This window comes from Solanum lycopersicum, chromosome 1, assembly GCF_036512215.1.
Source record: "Solanum lycopersicum chromosome 1, SLM_r2.1".
NCBI lineage: Eukaryota > Viridiplantae > Streptophyta > Magnoliopsida > Solanales > Solanaceae > Solanum > Solanum lycopersicum.
The window spans coordinates 81,572,932-81,589,583 of record NC_090800.1 but is presented as its reverse complement, the minus strand read 5'-3'; the positions used below and the strand labels follow the sequence as shown (position 1 = coordinate 81,589,583).

The window sequence follows — 16,652 nt, the reverse complement described above, 5'->3', positions numbered from 1 at the left end:
GCCCACCCTAACCCCAATCCCTTCCCCACCCATATCGTCTTCTCTACCCCTCTCCCATCCCACCCGTGGTCTTTTTAAAGTTTTTCATTGTCCTTTTTTCTTTGCGACAACATGAATCATGACTTTCTAACGGGTTGAAATTTATCTTTTGTGAATTCTCTTCATGTTAAAATTCGCTTTTTTTTGTCTATAGCATCGTCAACATTATTTCTCCATTGAAGAAGTTCAAGTTTTGAGAGATGGTGATTGAATAATGAGAAAGAAAATGAAAATAAAACAAAATAAAAATAATTAAATAAGTCTTTCACCGCTGCTATTGAGTATATTATATTCACTATGTCATGTCAGTAAAAAGTGTCAAAATGACACAAAAAAAAATGATATGAGATGAGATGAGATGTCTAAAATAAACAAAACTTAGTTAAGGTATCTAACTGAAAATTAATACCAACTTTAGAAAGCCTCCAATGAATTAGGCCAAATCCATATGTTTGCAGGTTCCATACTTAAATTATTTTCCTGTTCTTGAAGAGCTATACTATATATGTTAGGTCCAGGTCCCAGCCTCATCAATTAATATTAAAAGCACGCAAAATGAACAAGAAGACTGTTACTTCTACTTTTAAATCATATTTTCTTATTATTTTATATTATCATAATTTTCTTTTTAATTTTTAAAAAAATATTAAATTAATATAATTTAATTTCATTTTAAAAATCAACCAAATTAAGAAGAAAAATACAACATAACAACTACAAATGAATTGAGGGAGTAATAATGGCTACAAGCCACGCATTCACAAAATTTTAACTTGACTGTTGGTGTTAATTAAGATGTTGTAATCAATGATATCTCCACCTGTTAACTCATTGTTCTGAAATATTCTGAAATATGACAAAATTCTGTGGTACAGGTAATAGCAACACGTTTTAGCTATTCTAATTCTAAATAGGTTTGGAAGATATGTTTTTACTAGAGCCGTCAATATGGGCAAGGTTCGTTAGGTCGGCCTGATCTAATTCAGAATTTAATAGGATTGAATTAAGAATTTTGAATCTCATTTAAGAAAAAAGTTTTTTAGCTCGGTCTGAATAAGTCTGCTCATTTGGAAGGCTTAAGAAATATTGGTAGGGCCGGCGTGGACCAATAAAAATTAATTTAAAAGTATAATATAATATTAAAATTTACAAATAAAGAGAGTCCAAAATCAAAACAATTAGGCTAATATTTCTATTTAGATATTTATACTTTTAGTTGAAAAAAAACTTAATAAATATTAAGAAAAATGCACAAGTATCTTCTATATGACCAAAATTACCGAGGACACAACTTAACTAAACTAAGGTCCTATTCCCCTGGAACTTTATTTTTGTAATTTTATATAACTTTTGTCTTATGTGGCAGTCTTATGGAACACCTTGAATAGTTATGTTTTGATTGGACTAAAAAATAATTTAGAGCACAAATTGATTATATTTTTCTAACACGATCATAAGTATCTTTTGAGGATCAAACACAAGCACAATAGTATAATATCTTTTGAGTATCAAACACAAGCACCATACTATTATTTTTGGATTTTGACACAAGTTCAACTTTTCTTTAGAAGTGTCTGAGCAACATGACACTTATAGTAGGCCTGTTGTTTGCAATGGAAGTAGTACAATTAAGAATAAAACATAATCTAGCTGAATAGACAAATAATTCATATAACCAACTCGACTTATTTCTTATGGAGCAGTTGATTGATAATAAGTTATTACTTAAAAGTTGAATTAGCCAAATGTTCAGAAAGAGGTGACATCCTTTCTGTAAAAGAAGACTCCAGAAGGTCCATCATTGGGCAACAAAGCAAGTTTCACCAAGCTTTCAGCACCTTCTTCAGCAGTTAAGCTTCCAGTATATGCAGTCATGTATGTACCACAATAGCCAGGGCACACCGAATTAACGCGAAAATTCGGATATTTTGAACCTAAAACTCTTGTGTAGGCAATCAACGATGCTTTTGACACTTTGTAAGCTGCAAAGTAAGTAGGCCATCCTTTGGATTCAACTGAGTTTTCTCTAAAATCTTTGAGAAATTCATTTAACACTTGCTCTATCCTTTCTTCTGTTAGGCTTTTTGCATCACTTAGCACTTTTTTAGCCCATTCGTTACACAATAACTGTACATAGGAAATCGAAAATTACTCAATACCAATCGTACAATATCAAAATAGTATAGTAGATGAGTAAAAATAAATAGATAAAGTGTTTAGTTAATTACCTTCAATTTTCCTAAGGAAGAAGCAACATTAACGATCCTTGGTGAATTAGAGAGTTGAAGGAGAGGAGCAAATGCTTCAATCATTCTTTTTGCACCATAGTAGTTTGTCTCTACACATTGCTTTGTCAACTCATAATTTGTAGCGATACCTTCAATTGATTTCTCCACAACACTTTCGTCCACAACCTACGTAATTAATTAAACGATTTTTGATATCGATCAACTTTAATCTATGTGTACTACTATGTTATAACATAAATATAATAATTTATTTTTTTTGAAAATGAAATAATCTGTATTACTTCATTTTTAGTAGAAATGGTTACGAAATCTCCTTCTATTAAATCTTTTATTGTAAGAATATTACAATTTTCTTCCATCATTGATCCACCAACCCCAGCGTTATTAACCTGCAAATTAAAGCATTCATAAATTCTCATTTTTTTGAAAGTCAAAAAATCTAAAAGAAAAAAAGAATACACGTTTTCCAATCATACATGTCCCCTCAAATTAGGGGAGAGTTTGATGTATATACTCTATGTTCTAATTTATGCAATTTTCCTTTATTGTTTTTGGGTCAGTTTAAAAATAAATGACATATTTTATATTAAGTAACAATTTAGCTATAAAATATTCTTCATACTCTTAATTAAAATGATTTACAGCCAGCCACATAGATTTCTATGAGTCATTTTTGTATCACAAGTTTTAAAACTATTCCTTTCTATTTTAAACTCCGTATCGAGTTAAATTATCTCATATAAAATAAAACGGAAGGAGTATTAATTTTGGAATTACTATAAAGGACCACAAAATTGAGGATCGACGCAAGAGATATTTTGGTATTTTCATGTTTAATTTGGTAGGATGTATTTCTTGTGGTAGACTTTACTTATTGAAAATATTGCTTATCGTATGTGGTTCCCGAATCAACATTTGATTAAAAGATAATCTTTGCATTACTAACTTCTATTTTACTAATTCTTACATTATCGATCTTTGTACTAGACAATTCATTAAAATATTTTTAATAATGTAGGAATATATTTGAATCGTAACTCAAACTAGAGGTATATCATTTCTTCTAAACATCTTAATCTTAATAAAAATAAGTCATCAGTGATATGAATAGTAGTTACCAGAATATCAAGCCTTCCAAATTTTGTGTTGATGAAGTTCACAAGTGAAGAAATACTAAGTGTATCCATAACATCAAGTTGATGAAACAAGATCTGATCAGTAATGTCTAACTCCTTTTTAAGCCTTTCCATAGCTTCAATCCCTCTTTTTTCATCTCTTGATGTCAACACTACCACTACTCCTTTGCTTGCTAATTGCTTGCATGTTTCATATCCTATTCCCTTGTTCCCTCCAGTCACTACTGCATACCTAATCATACCACATATTTCTTAGATCGATTTTACGCTCACGAGAATTTAAGTCATATACACCGATAGTTATTAGTTAAAATTACCTTGTGCTCTGGAGGCTGGTGATTTTCTCTGCCATTATTGAAAGGATATTTTTTGTCCAACAGTGTATTGGGTTGGTTTTTAGTGCGACTAGGACCATTATATATTGTATATATACTACTCCTAGGTTTACATAAAAGCAAGTTGCCCATATCACTTTTATTCTGGCATAATATATAAACATGATCCTTAACTTGACGTCAGTTAGCAGTTATGATCCTTAACTTTAGGTATGCACAAGTAGACACTTGAGCTTGTATAAAATTGAACAAAGTGCCACATTCGTCCTACATGGAAAATTTGCGTCAAAAGTGTATCATGCCATGTAGAACACGTGTGTCTACTTAATCAATTTTATACAAATTTAAATATCTACTTGTGCACATTCATAGTTAAGGGTCATAGTTCCAAAGAAAGAAGCAACATTAACAATCCTTGGTGAATAAGAGTTGAAGTTTGTCTCTATGCATTGTTTTGTCAACTCATAATTTGTAACGATACCATCAATTGATTTCTCCACAACACTTTCGTCCTCTTCCTGCACAATTAATTAAACTATTTTACGTATCAATCAACTTTAATCTATGTTATCGCAAATATATGATAATTTTTTTTTGAAAATGAAATAATTTGTCTTACTTCATTTTCAGTAGAAATGGTTACGAAATAGTCGGAGTTAATAACTTGGATGGTCAATCAACTCTCGATTGTTTTCATAGAAAGTCACTCAACTTTCATTTTCAACTTAAAAGTCACTCAACTATGAATGCTTTTGCACAGAAAATCACTCAACTTTCATTTTCAACTCAAACGTCATTTTGCATAGAAAGTCACTCAACCTATTTAATTGTTTTTTCATTAAAATTTAGTAAAATATAATATTGAACATTTTATTTTACCATTAATTCTTTAAATCATTCTCCCTTGTCTCCCACAATCTTTTAGCGAATTAATGATAAAATAAAATGTTTAATCTTATAATAGGTGCATCACGATGAATCACGATCTTACCTTCCCAACACAAGAGCTGCTAATATTGCTAAAGCGAGGTCAGCTAGAAGAAACCTCTTACTAAGAGAACTCTCCACCCCTTCTAGAAATGCATCATCAACTTCTGAAGTCTCAGGAAAATTGGTGTCTGTAAATAATAATGAGAGTACAATTTTCCTCACATGAGCTGCAGCCTCTGACCATCAAATATCTGTAAAATTATATGTTAGAAAAGCTTTGCCTTTGAAAATGCACAGTGACAAATAAGGCATATGCAACAAAATGAATTGCAATATTGTTGACTCTGGGGATTTGACATCCTGCAAAAAAAAAGTCTGTCAAGACTAATCTGACACACAACCAAAGAAAAATAAAAACTAGAATTAATCATTTTGGCAAGGGAGAAGTTATATTGAGCAAAAGGCAAATCCGCTAAATATACTCAATTTCGAAAAAACGAAATTCCCAAATGAAGGAAGGGGGACTTGCAGATGAACTTTTTTCACATCCTCAAGTTAGATATAAGACATTCAATGGTCAACGTCTTTTTTCAGAGAAGTGAGAGGTGACTGAGCAATTATCTAGCATGATTTATCAGGTTAACTTCTTCAAATGATAACATTTCAATAAAACGTTTCATCCCAAACATCTGAATTCTTAAACTGTCAAGTGTTCACCAGTTTCACAATCTAGACAGAAGCTTAAAATGTCTTTAGCATAAGCATTAACTAAACATCAAAAAGGAACTTAAAAGGTTACAAATTTAAGAAAACACCTCATTTTTTATCAAGTTTTCTGATTTGTTTACAACTATCAGCTCTAATTGCCACTATCCAGGTGGTGTAACTTAATCATGGATAAGTTTTCGGTTCATGGAAACGGAACAAATTTGGATGTCCCTTCTCATTTATCTATATACTTTTAAATTATCTTTGATTAAATAAATAGTTTTCTCTTAAGATATTAATTTGAATGGATTAAAGTAGTATAATTACTAAGAAAACATAATTGGAATCTCATTTCTCTTAGTTAACTTGGTTAAAGACTTACTATTAACAGCTTATTTAGATTTGTTCTTCGAAGGAGAACAGTGAAGTCATGTAACTCATTATTCCCCCGATCAAACGAGAGAAGAATCTGTCCTCCTCCTTGTCCTGCCTTCCGATCCCCTCTGTCATCATCTCTATTCAAGAATAACCACAAGCCAGATAAATCAAGCTACCAAATTACCACAACTCACATTAGACAAGAAGAAGAGTTGGTTTATTTAGTTGGGAGGACTTGACTAATTCTCAACTATTCAGATTACCTTAGCAAATGCTATAAAAAGTATATTGGAAAGCCAATTAAGCTCTGCATTTCCAGTCTACATAGGTCAATGTTCATTTTCCATCAGTAAACAATTTCAACATGGCTGATTACACACATGCACCTACAGATTTATCTTCATCAACCACAGAGATACTTTACTCTGTTGGTGTAAATGGGATCCTCCAGAATTTTCATGTGGAATATTTTTGACATGATTACATTTATTGGCTAAACTTAACAACAGTTGTTAACTATAAAACCATCAACCTCAACATGAGAAACTTAACAGCTTAAAGGAATTTGTAATGTAAGGAGATAAGACACATGCCAGCCAAATCAAGCCACCACTTGAGCACAACCCGCATCAGACAAGAAACACAGTTTATTTAGTTAGGAGAGTTCAACTAGTTCTCAATCATTCAGTCTGCCTCAGCAACTAAAGGCAATTATCAGTACTTTGCAAAAGTCAATAAAGCTCTGTATTTCCTACTCTACATTGGTCGGTGCCTTTTTCCAACAAACACTAAATGCTTCCAATGTGGCTGGCTAACCGATGCACCTAGATTTTCGTCATAAATGTGAAAGTGGATGCATCATCTCTGTCCACTAGGAGATATTTCTCACTGTTTGTGTAAATGGGATCCTCCAGAGTTCTGTATACCTAAGCATCACACTATCTATATGTAGCAATAGCTGTCAACTAAAAAACCCTCAAGCATTTTCTTGATCCCGTTCATGTCAAGAAAATACAAGGAAAAGGGACCTTAAACCACTTCTTTAAAATGTTTGCCCAACACGGCACCTACTTTATAACCATAAAACATCAAATTTAAAACTTCCTCAAGGAAAAACCAGGCGTCATGCCCCCCCCCCACCCCCACCCAACCCCAGATCTCTAGGCGTCGTGCCTCGAGGCCCGCCTGCGCCACCCAACCCCAGATCTCGAGGCGCCGTGCGAGGCCCCACCCCCGCCACCCAACCCCAGACCTCGAGGCGTCATGCCCCGAGGCCCCTCTCCCGCCACCCAACCCCAGACAACGAGGCGTCATGCCCCGAGGCGTCATGCCCCGAGGCCCCTCTCCCGCCACCCAACGAGGCGCCGTGCCCCGAGACCCCTCCCCCTGGACCTCGAGGCGTCGTGCCCCGAGACCCCTCCCCCTGGACCTCGAGGCATCGTGCCCCGAGGCCCCTCCCCCGGACCTCGAGGCGCCGTGCCCCGAGGCCCCTCCCCCGGGACCTCGAGGCGTCGTGCCCCGAGGCCCCTCCCCCCGGACCTCGAGGCGCCGCGCCCCGAGGCCCCTCCCCTCAGACCTTGAGGCCCCTCCCCCTCGAGGCGCCCTCCCCTGGACCTCGAGGTGTCGCGCCCCGAACCTCGAGGCGCCGCGCCCCGAACCTCGAGGCGCCGTGCCCCGAGGCCCCTTCCCCTCCCCCGGACCTCGAGGCGCCGTGCCCCGAGGCCCCTTCCCCTCCCCCGGACCTCGAGGCACCGCGCCCCGAGGCCCTTCCCCCCTGCCCCCTCCCCCGAACCTCGAGGCCCCTCCCCCCCGCCCCCTCCCTCTGACCTCGAGGCGCCGCGCCTCGAGGCCCCTCCCCCCCGCCCCCTCCCCCGGACCTCGAGAAGCCGCGCCCCGAGGCCCCTCCCCCCCCCCCCGGACCTCGAGGCGCCGCGCCTCGAGGCCCCTCCCCCTCCCCCGAACCTCGAGAAGCCGCGCCCCGAGGCCCCTCCCCCCCCCCCCGGACCTCAAGAAGCCGCGCCCCGAGGCCCCCTCCCCCCCCCCCCGGACCTCAAGAAGCCGCGCCCCGAGGCCCCCCCCCCGGACCTCGAGGCGCCGCGCCCTGAGGCCCCTCCCCCCCACGCCCCCTCCCCCGAACCTCGAGGCGCTGCGCCCCGAGGCCCCTCCCCCCCCCCCCCCCCCGCCCCCTCTCCCGGACCTCAAGGTGTGGTGCCTCGAGGCCCCTCTCCTCACCCCCGGGACCTCGAGGAGCCGTGGCCCGAGGCCCATCCCCCTCTCCCCTCGGACCTCGAGGCGCCGTGCCCGAGACCCCTCCTCCCACCTCCGGGGACCTCGAGGCACCGTGGCCCAAGGCCCCTCTCCCCACCCCTGGACCTCGAGAAGCCGTGCCCCGAGGCCCATCCCCCCTCCCCTCGGACCTCGAGGCGCCGTGCCCCGAGACCCCTCCGCCCACCCCCCACCCCGGACCTCGAGGTGCTGTGCCTCGAAACCCCTCCCCCCGGACCTCAAGGCGTCGTGCCCAGAGGCCCCTCCCCCCCATCCTCCAGACCTCGAGGCCCGTCCTCCCCTCCCCCTTAACCTCAAGGCGTCGTGCATCGAGTACGTCCCCCCTACCCCCGGACCTTGAGGCGTCGTGCCCCTCGCCCGTCTCCCCCACTCCCCAGCCTCGAGGCACCTTGCTTTGAGGCCCATCCCCTCCACCCCCTAGAACCTCGAGGGACCGTGCCCCAAGGCCTGTCCCCGCACCCCACGAACCTTGATGCGCCGTGCCCCGAGGCCTGTTCCCGTCCCCCACCCCCCAACCTCGAGACGCCGTGCCCCGAGCCCGCCCCCCCCCCCCCCAAAAAAAAAAAAAAACTCGAGGTGCCATTCCCCGAGGCCCGTCACCCACCCCCAGACCTCGATGAGTCGTGCCTTGAGGCCCGTCACCCACCCCTAGATCTCAAGGCGCTGTGCCCCGAGGCCCCCCATGGTACTTGCATGAAACAAGCTTATTAGTAAACCCAACAGTAGCTAAAAAGAGTTCAAAAATTCGGAATAGCAACAGGGTGCGAAAGTTTGCGCGTGAAAACACCTAAACAAAATCCTTTACACACTAACAGAAGTGAATGTAAGCATTACCAAGTGAAGGAGAGATTGAGAAAGAAAGATAGTGTAGTTGGAATGCAAGCATAGGGCACATGGTCATTGAATGAGGAACCTAACGGAGTTATTTTTAAGCTATTTATTTGAAAGAGACAGAAGTTACAAAGCTGAAATTCTGACTGCTTTTTCTTTAACTTATTCCATTTTGATAGCTAAAGTTCCCTTAAAGGTAAGAATCAACATAAATAATCTTCTCTATGCCTCAATCACAAATTAGTTAAGGTCGGCTACATGAATCCTTTGAGTACATTCAGTTGAAATGATTCATCAACCTTAGACTATGTCACACTAGCCATTAACCTACTGCAGCCTTTTACTTCATTTGACTTTGATATCGTTCTGTTTTGTGAAACTTCCACATGCAGAGTCTTCCACCAACATGAAAACTTTTTAAAATTTCTGAGTTTGCTAGTACTTAAAAACCTAAAAGGACTATAGGAGTGACTCATCTTCTTAGAAAAGGTCAATTTTTGTGCTCCACTTTTATACACAAGTTTGGGTACTTCTTGTAATTACTGATATTCAACAACATTCAACGACTAAGTGTAATTAGCATCTATAAAAGGGAGTTTAATCGAACATTGAGAAAAACCAAGGGTTTTTTTTATACTTCAGTGGATTTATCAGAAAGGATACCAAGACTAAAGACAATGCACAACACTCAAATAAGAAAACACCAGAAATTTGGACAAGGCCAAAAGGAGAAAAATGCACAGTTTGTAACTTGTACACACACTACATAACTAAGGAGACCAGACAGCACTAAATGCATTTCTCTTTCCCTCTTTTATTTTGTTGGGGTGAAGGGGGTGGTTGAGGATAAGTAACAGCAAAACATGCATCTACTATGCACATAATCAGAAAAATTTAAGAAGAAGTCTATCAAACCTGCTCATAGCAAACATCAATTAGTTCCAGAGCCTGGGTTATCTCTCCCGTTCCAAGTTCCCTAACTGGAGAGGGTGTATTTTTCCCATCTATAACTTTGGGAGCAACAAACGCATGTACCTGCAAATAAGGTTTGACATATATAACTGCAATATAAAAACAAAAATTTCTCTCCACATGCAAACTTATCAGAAATTTCCTTTAGTAGAGCAGACAAAAATTTGTTGAACTAGAAGAGCTTCAAACAAACAGGACTGCTGAATTGTCAATAAGATGAAGAGAACACCATAAAGAGTGATACTGTAAACAAAGGAAGGAAGAAAACATGTGAACTCCTGGGTGTTTGATATACTATTCTGTGAGCAATGCTGAAAATTTTGACAGTACCAGAAGTAATAGAGTGAATCAAAACGAGTATGTGCACTAGACAAGTCAGACTGATGCCCTTATTTAGTTTAAAAACAGAAGAATTAGAGAAGTATATATCCTCCTTTTGGATTTTTCTGTGGCAAAAAGTCGCTGAATCAGGCATCTACTGTCATTTACTGGAGTATAATTACACACCAGTGAATGAGAGATTATTGTAGGAATACATTTAGAAGATAAAAGAGGGAACGACTGGAAGATTTGAGAGAAACTCGGGTGGCTGCAACTATCAGGCACTTGAAGCATGAGAGCTAGAGGACTAGAAAGTTGTGCTCTCGTTCACTACTTCTTTGGGTGAGATGCTGAGAAAGTTTAACTTGATTCAAGTGTACAAACTAATCACTATGTGATTTCTTCTGTCCTAAAATTCTATAATAAAGTCACTTTGTTTATGTTCGAATTCGATTCAACAAAAACACCAGGATAGACCAAGATAAGAACACTTACAACTCCCTTTCTACCCAAAGCTAGGGCAGATTGAAATATCATCTCCATTGCATCTGGAACCTCCGTATTTCTTGAGAAAAACAACAGCACAACCAAACTCTTTAGTTTTTTTGTCTAAGACCATAAAAGGCAGTCCTATGAATCATACTGAAGTGAAAAATGAATATATTTTAAGGTCATTATAACTCAAGTTATAAACAGAAGGAACAGTACAATACAGGAAAAAACCAAAAAAGCAGGAATTGGGGGAAGTTGTTCCAAATTTTTCATTCATAATACTCTTTAACCATAAAAAAGATTAAACAAATCCCTTGATAACTAAATCATTCCCTGCTAGTGAACTTATTTATACAAGGGAAGTCAATAAACAAAGAACTCAACTTCCAAAATATCACTAAGTCTGACCAAATAAAGAAAAAATCCCGCAAAACCCTCATATCACTAAATTCTTAACCACTATCTGCAATCATTTTTTCATGAAACATTAACCATTTTACTTATTTAATGAACCGAGAAGAAAACCCCCAAAAAGAAATCACAAAACCCACCTACATTTCCCTTACATACACAAATTTAACCAAGAAAACTCATACCCATCATACAAAAAAAGTGAATTATCTAACCAGTAATCAAAAAAAGAAGATAAAACCCAGTATAATTCAATTGTTTTCCTACATTAATAAACAGAGACCAAAACAGAGAAACACTCACAAATTTGGAGGAGTGAGAAATCGCATTACGAGCAGATACAGTTGTATGAATTCGAGATGTTAAAAAGTTTCAGTCGTTTCTTGGCCGCTCCAGCATTCAATTTTTCGGCCTGATTATTTCTCCAACCCAGATGAATTCGCCACCATTGCTTGTCTCTTCGTCACCGCACTCGAAACTGACCGTCATTTCCTCTTTCTAATGTAAAATATCGAAAAATTAACCCTTTAATCAACAATTTTTCATCACCCTCTTCCTTAAGAAAACAAGAAGAAGAAGAAAGTCGTTATTGTGAAAAATGTTGAATCTGAAGTAATACATATACCTCAAGATTCGATTTAGATATCCGTTAGGAGCGGTCAAGGTTGGGCCTGTTTGAATTGGACTTCAGAGGACCAATTATATGAAGACACAAAAGCTAATTTATTTTCACAGATTATTTATAGTAAAAATTTAAGGAATCCCATAGTGTAATTCAATAATTACATTTTGTTCCGACAAATTTAGTATCTACAAAAAATTTCTTAAATTTGTTGTGCCGTGATACTTTAGGCTCTAGTGATATATGGTAAATGATACATAGTAAGTTTAAACTGTTAGGAAAAAAAGGGGAAAAAACGGTACATTTAATGTTGTTACTAAAACAGCATAATTTACGATAACAGATCATTAATCAGCATAAAATCAGCACGGATATTAATTTTAAATTTTAAAAATCAAAGATTATATCATCAATTTTCAAAACATGTATCAGTACATCAACTAAACAACTAATACCTTACTGATACATTATATCAGTTTTCAGAAATTCATACTACATGAAAAACATGTGATACATATCTACTACATGTATCAGTGCATTGACTAAACATTATAACATGGGATACATAACTAATACATGTATCAGTACATCGACTAAACACTGTACACACTGATTGTATATGTATCATCAATTTATTTTTCCCAAAAATAATCGATTTGATGGACCATGGATAATTAATAATCTTAGGGATAATCATCAAACTTACTGCGTTGCAACCACGTTGATTCATAATAATCATTTTTTTTCACTCTTCCATTTTGTTGAAGTGTTGCAGTGCAAATAGAATACTTCATTTGAGCTAATTTACCTGATGCTGGTTTAAGACTATGATGGATTTAGAAGAAAAAGACGATGATGGATTAAGATGAAAAGGAAGAAACCAATAAAATATGTTGGGTTAAGAAGAAGCAGACGATTATGGAGAAAGAAGATCTGAAAACGTGATGGAGTAAGAGAGAAATTGTCCAAATTTTTGAAATTTCAACTTTTTTGAATTTTGAAATTCAAAATTGGGTCTTTTATTTAAAATTAATTAAAATTAATAATTAAAAATCCAAAAACTGATTTAAAAGGTTGAGTGTTTTAATGGAGAAAATTTAAAATCCAAAAACTGATTTAAAAGGTTGAGTGTTTTAATGGAGAAAAAATAGGCATTGGATAATTGTGTATTATAGAAGAGAGAATGTTATGTATCTATAAACTTATACTAAAATTAGAAAAAAGGAATTATGTAATATTTAAAAAAAGAAGGGAAAATTAGAGATCTCTTATTTTTTCCAAAATCTCAAGTGAGCCAGATTCATTCTCCCACCTTAACCCACGATTCCCCTTTCTTTTTTTCACTCATTTTGTCTCTCCCTGATTTCACTCTATAATTCGTTATAATTTTCATATCAATTTGATTTTCAAAAGGATTCTCTCTCTGATAATCGAATTCAAACAACTCAACAAGTACAGCATCTCCTCCATGGTCGTCTTAAAAAAAATCTTTTTTTCTAATACATTTTGATCTGGATCGTTCAGTATTAGTATCACTCGACTAAATTTTTGAAATACTAGACGAATATATTATATAAAAATTTTCAAATACTAGACGAATATATTATATATTATGATAATGATAAATGAGCTAAAAACAGAATTACGAATAATCCATACAAAATGTTGATACAACACACAATTGCATTTCATTGAAGATTATTCATAGTACATGTTATTCTAAGCTTATATCATCAGCTGCGCGTTCACAATTAACAACATACTCTCATTCGAATGATGAAACTCCATTTCGATCAAAGAACAAACCAGACGGACCGTCATCAGGCTGTAGAGCAAGCCTTACAGGACTCTCCGCGCCTTCTTCAATAGACAATATCCCACTATTGAAATTGATATCTGTTTTCACAAAACCAGGACAGACACAATTGATCTGTATAGACGGATGCTTCTTTGCCATGACCCTCGAGTAAGCATTCATTGCTGCTTTAGAGACTATGTAAGCTGACATTAAAGAAGGCCAGCCTTTGGCTTGAAGTGAATCTTCTTTGAAATCCTTCAGATATTGATTTATCACCTCTTCTATTTTCTCTTCTGTCAGGTTTTCGCTGTCATTTAATACTCCAGTAGCCCATTCATGTTTCAAGTTCTGGAAATGCAAACAGAAATTTTCACTCACTACTCATGGATATTATCTAATTAACATACAAGAAAATTGAAATTATCAAATTTGCTGATAAAGAACCTTAATCATTTAAGATATGTATATTAAGTTTGCTGGGATTGTTAAGTGTTCCGCAGACAAACATTTCCTTCATAATTTTTATCCTCCGGATGTCGGATTAAGGCTTAGTAAACATGTTCTGGTCCTCCTATCCACATCTGAAAAGTTTTTTCCTGGATCAATTGCTTTAACGGCATTTCTTTAGTACGCAATTGCAGATTTGAGTAGTTTCAAACTTTTAATCAATACTTTTACTTCAGAATATATCATTTGCACCAGTCAAGCATGTATAAACATAAAAATCTAGAAGTTAAATCACAGTAAACTGAAAAAATTACAAAACTCTGAAGAAATGTTGCCAGGTTAATACCTTTAGCTTTCCCATAGAGGATGATACATTCACAATCCTCGGCGACTTAGATAATTGGAGGAGTGGAATACATGCTTCAGTCATTTTCTTCGCACCATAATAGTTTGTCTCAAGACACTCCTTTGCCAACTCAAATGACTGACTCAATATTTCATTCCAATTGACTTGAGATCCTCCTGTCTATAGCACAGAGAAAGATTAATAAAGCGTGCTAATGATGAAGTTACGTGTCAAAAGTTTAATTTTCCACAAAGAGAGAACGAGCGAGAGTTATGGCTACTGATTTGCTTGATTGTTGAACCTAATAGACTCATTAAACAGGACCTGTTCTGTTTCTAGATCACTATGTACAGGGCTACAGCAGAAACCTCAATCCAAATCAAGTTGCACATAAATTGATCAAACATGTAGTATAATGAAAGATCTGGTATAGTTGCTTTGAGCGTATTGCGTGCCTAATTAAGAAACTTTCGGGGTTGTGAATTCTCTTAGACGCGTCACAGAACATACATTATGATATGATGCAATGACGGTAACTATAATTACAGGGAAGTTTAATTACAAGTAAATCTCTATAATAAGCATCAATTGATAACTTCTTGCACAATCAATTAGGCACTAAGTTACAAGCAAATATCTATGATAAGCATCAATTAGTAGCCTGATGAAAATGGTAACAAAACTGCTATATTACACTTCATATTTGTCATACAACAATCAATTATGTATTAAGACATATATAGTTATTCCTCCGTTTCAATGTGTTTGCTCTTTTTCATAGTTTGACAGCTCTTTAATTTTAATTTTCCATGTGACATGTTTAACCACAAGATCAATGTCATTTTGGTACCTTCTAAGTATCTTTAGTTTAAGACCACAAGATTCAAAAGTCTTTTTTATTTTCTTAAACTCCATCATAAGCTAAGCTAGGTTGCTCAAACTCTTAACAATGTTAATGAGTTCGAGTTGGATTCTCCAAAAGTTGTGTAATTTTGGAGAACCCAACACAGGTGCAGCACCAGCGCAACAAATTGAAACGGATGGAGTAATTGATTCAAGTTATAAGGGGTTACCCCACTGGACTCTCGTTTAGCTCTTAAGGCATCAGCATCAGCACTGACTCCAGCTATTCCTGCATTGTTCACCTAATAAAAAAACACCACAAACATCAACAGCTTATTTTACCAAATATTGTTTAGGTCATAAAACAAGAAACTTAAAATCAAGAACATTATACCAAGATATCAAGCCTGCCAAATTTTGTCTTAATAAATTCAGCCAAAGAATCAATACTAGAATTATCCACAACATCAAGCTGATGAAACACCACATTTTCAGCCAAACCAAAGCCTTTAAGTTTCTCCAAAGCTTCAATCCCTCTCTTCTCATTTCTAGCACCCAAAATTACCAACACTCCATTAGAAGCTAGCTGCCTACATATTTCAAATCCAATCCCTTTATTTGCCCCTGTAACTACTGCATACCTGCGCGCATATCGATCAATTTATGTGACATAATTTGAATCGACTCAAATTGCTTATGTAGTTATTAAAACCTAGGTTATGATAAAATAGAAAATGAAAATTAATTATTTGAAACTTAGAAACATCTATATATATTTTTTCTCTATAAGATAAAGTAAACAAATAAAAGGAAAATATAACACATAAAATCAGATAAGATAATAGGGTATAGTAAATTACTTTGTTGCTCTGCCTTCTGCCATCGATAATAATTTTGGTTATCTTTTTAGCTAATTGCTTTGTTGGGATTATGTTCCAGTGAGCTTATTATATATCTGAAAAAATATGGCAAAATGGATATCCACGTAGATATCTAGGTAACAGAAATTTGGTAAAGTATTTTTATTATTATTTTTAAAAAAAATGAAACAAGGTTCTTGTAAAGAATTAAAATTTAACTTAGATTGATTTTCATTAAAAAAAAATTCAATTCCTTTATAAATTTATGTCCAAAAATGAAATAAAGGGTAAATAAAGAGTCATTGTATTCAAGTACTTTTTTTCTAATAGGTTGGGAAAATGATGGATAGGAATTTAAAGATACTTTTCACATTCTTGTCTAGTTTCAATGTAGGAAGTTGTCATTTTAAATAGGGAAAATGGTCAAATATACCCCTAATCTATTCGAAAAGATTTAAATATATCCTTCATTTAAAGTTTGGTTCACTCATGGCTTCGCCGTTCAATTTTTTATCCAAATATGTCCTTATGGGCGTTAGTTGACATGTTGGACATATCCAACTCATTTTTCATTTATTTAAATGTCACATGGAATTGTCATGTCATTTTGACCTTATCACATGACATTTATATGAAAATGGAAAGATA

The 16,652-nt window shown here is 37.2% G+C and overlaps 2 protein-coding genes across 5 annotated transcripts; both read right to left on the bottom strand.

Annotated features, from left to right (window-relative positions):
• Window positions 1-1,538: 1,538 nt before the first annotated feature.
• On the bottom strand, window positions 1,539-11,702 carry LOC104649154 ((+)-neomenthol dehydrogenase-like). 4 transcript variants are annotated; one of them, XM_069287616.1, is made up of 10 exons: window positions 11,392-11,702; window positions 10,681-10,750; window positions 9,808-9,927; window positions 5,780-5,912; window positions 4,751-5,049; window positions 3,742-4,277; window positions 3,407-3,656; window positions 2,570-2,677; window positions 2,268-2,453; window positions 1,539-2,166 (listed from the first exon to the last, which is right to left on the bottom strand). In XM_069287616.1, exons 6-10 carry the CDS (start codon window positions 3,921-3,923, stop codon window positions 1,789-1,791), a joined length of 1,104 nt encoding a protein of 367 aa, XP_069143717.1. In that variant the 5' UTR covers window positions 3,924-4,277; window positions 4,751-5,049; window positions 5,780-5,912; window positions 9,808-9,927; window positions 10,681-10,750; window positions 11,392-11,702; the 3' UTR covers window positions 1,539-1,788. The 4 variants fall into 4 exon arrangements, with proteins under 4 accessions (XP_069143717.1, XP_069143718.1, XP_025887634.2 ...); XM_069287617.1 differs by having other exon boundaries at window positions 4,751-4,940; XM_026031849.2 differs by lacking the exon at window positions 5,780-5,912.
• Window positions 11,703-13,373: 1,671 nt separating this feature from the next.
• Window positions 13,374-16,065, bottom strand: LOC101260280 (carbonyl reductase-like). The gene is given in 5 exon segments (NM_001329555.1): window positions 13,374-13,856; window positions 14,302-14,481; window positions 15,375-15,446; window positions 15,539-15,785; window positions 16,005-16,065. Coding segments are annotated over 5 exon segments (903 nt in total). The 5' UTR covers window positions 16,028-16,065; the 3' UTR covers window positions 13,374-13,475.
• Window positions 16,066-16,652: the final 587 nt, after the last annotated feature.

Bases quoted from the DNA above. Each gene is read 5' to 3' on its own strand.
- LOC104649154 (XM_069287616.1), bottom strand. From the start codon at position 3,923: ATGTTTATATATTATGCCAGAATAAAAGTGATATGGGCAACTTGCTTT. The intron at 3,657-3,741 runs GTAATTTTAACT...TGGTATGATTAG, and splicing joins ACCAGCCTCCAGAGCACAAG to GTATGCAGTAGTGACTGGAG. The intron at 2,454-2,569 runs GTAATACAGATT...TTAATTACGTAG, and splicing joins CCATTTCTACTAAAAATGAA to GTTGTGGACGAAAGTGTTGT.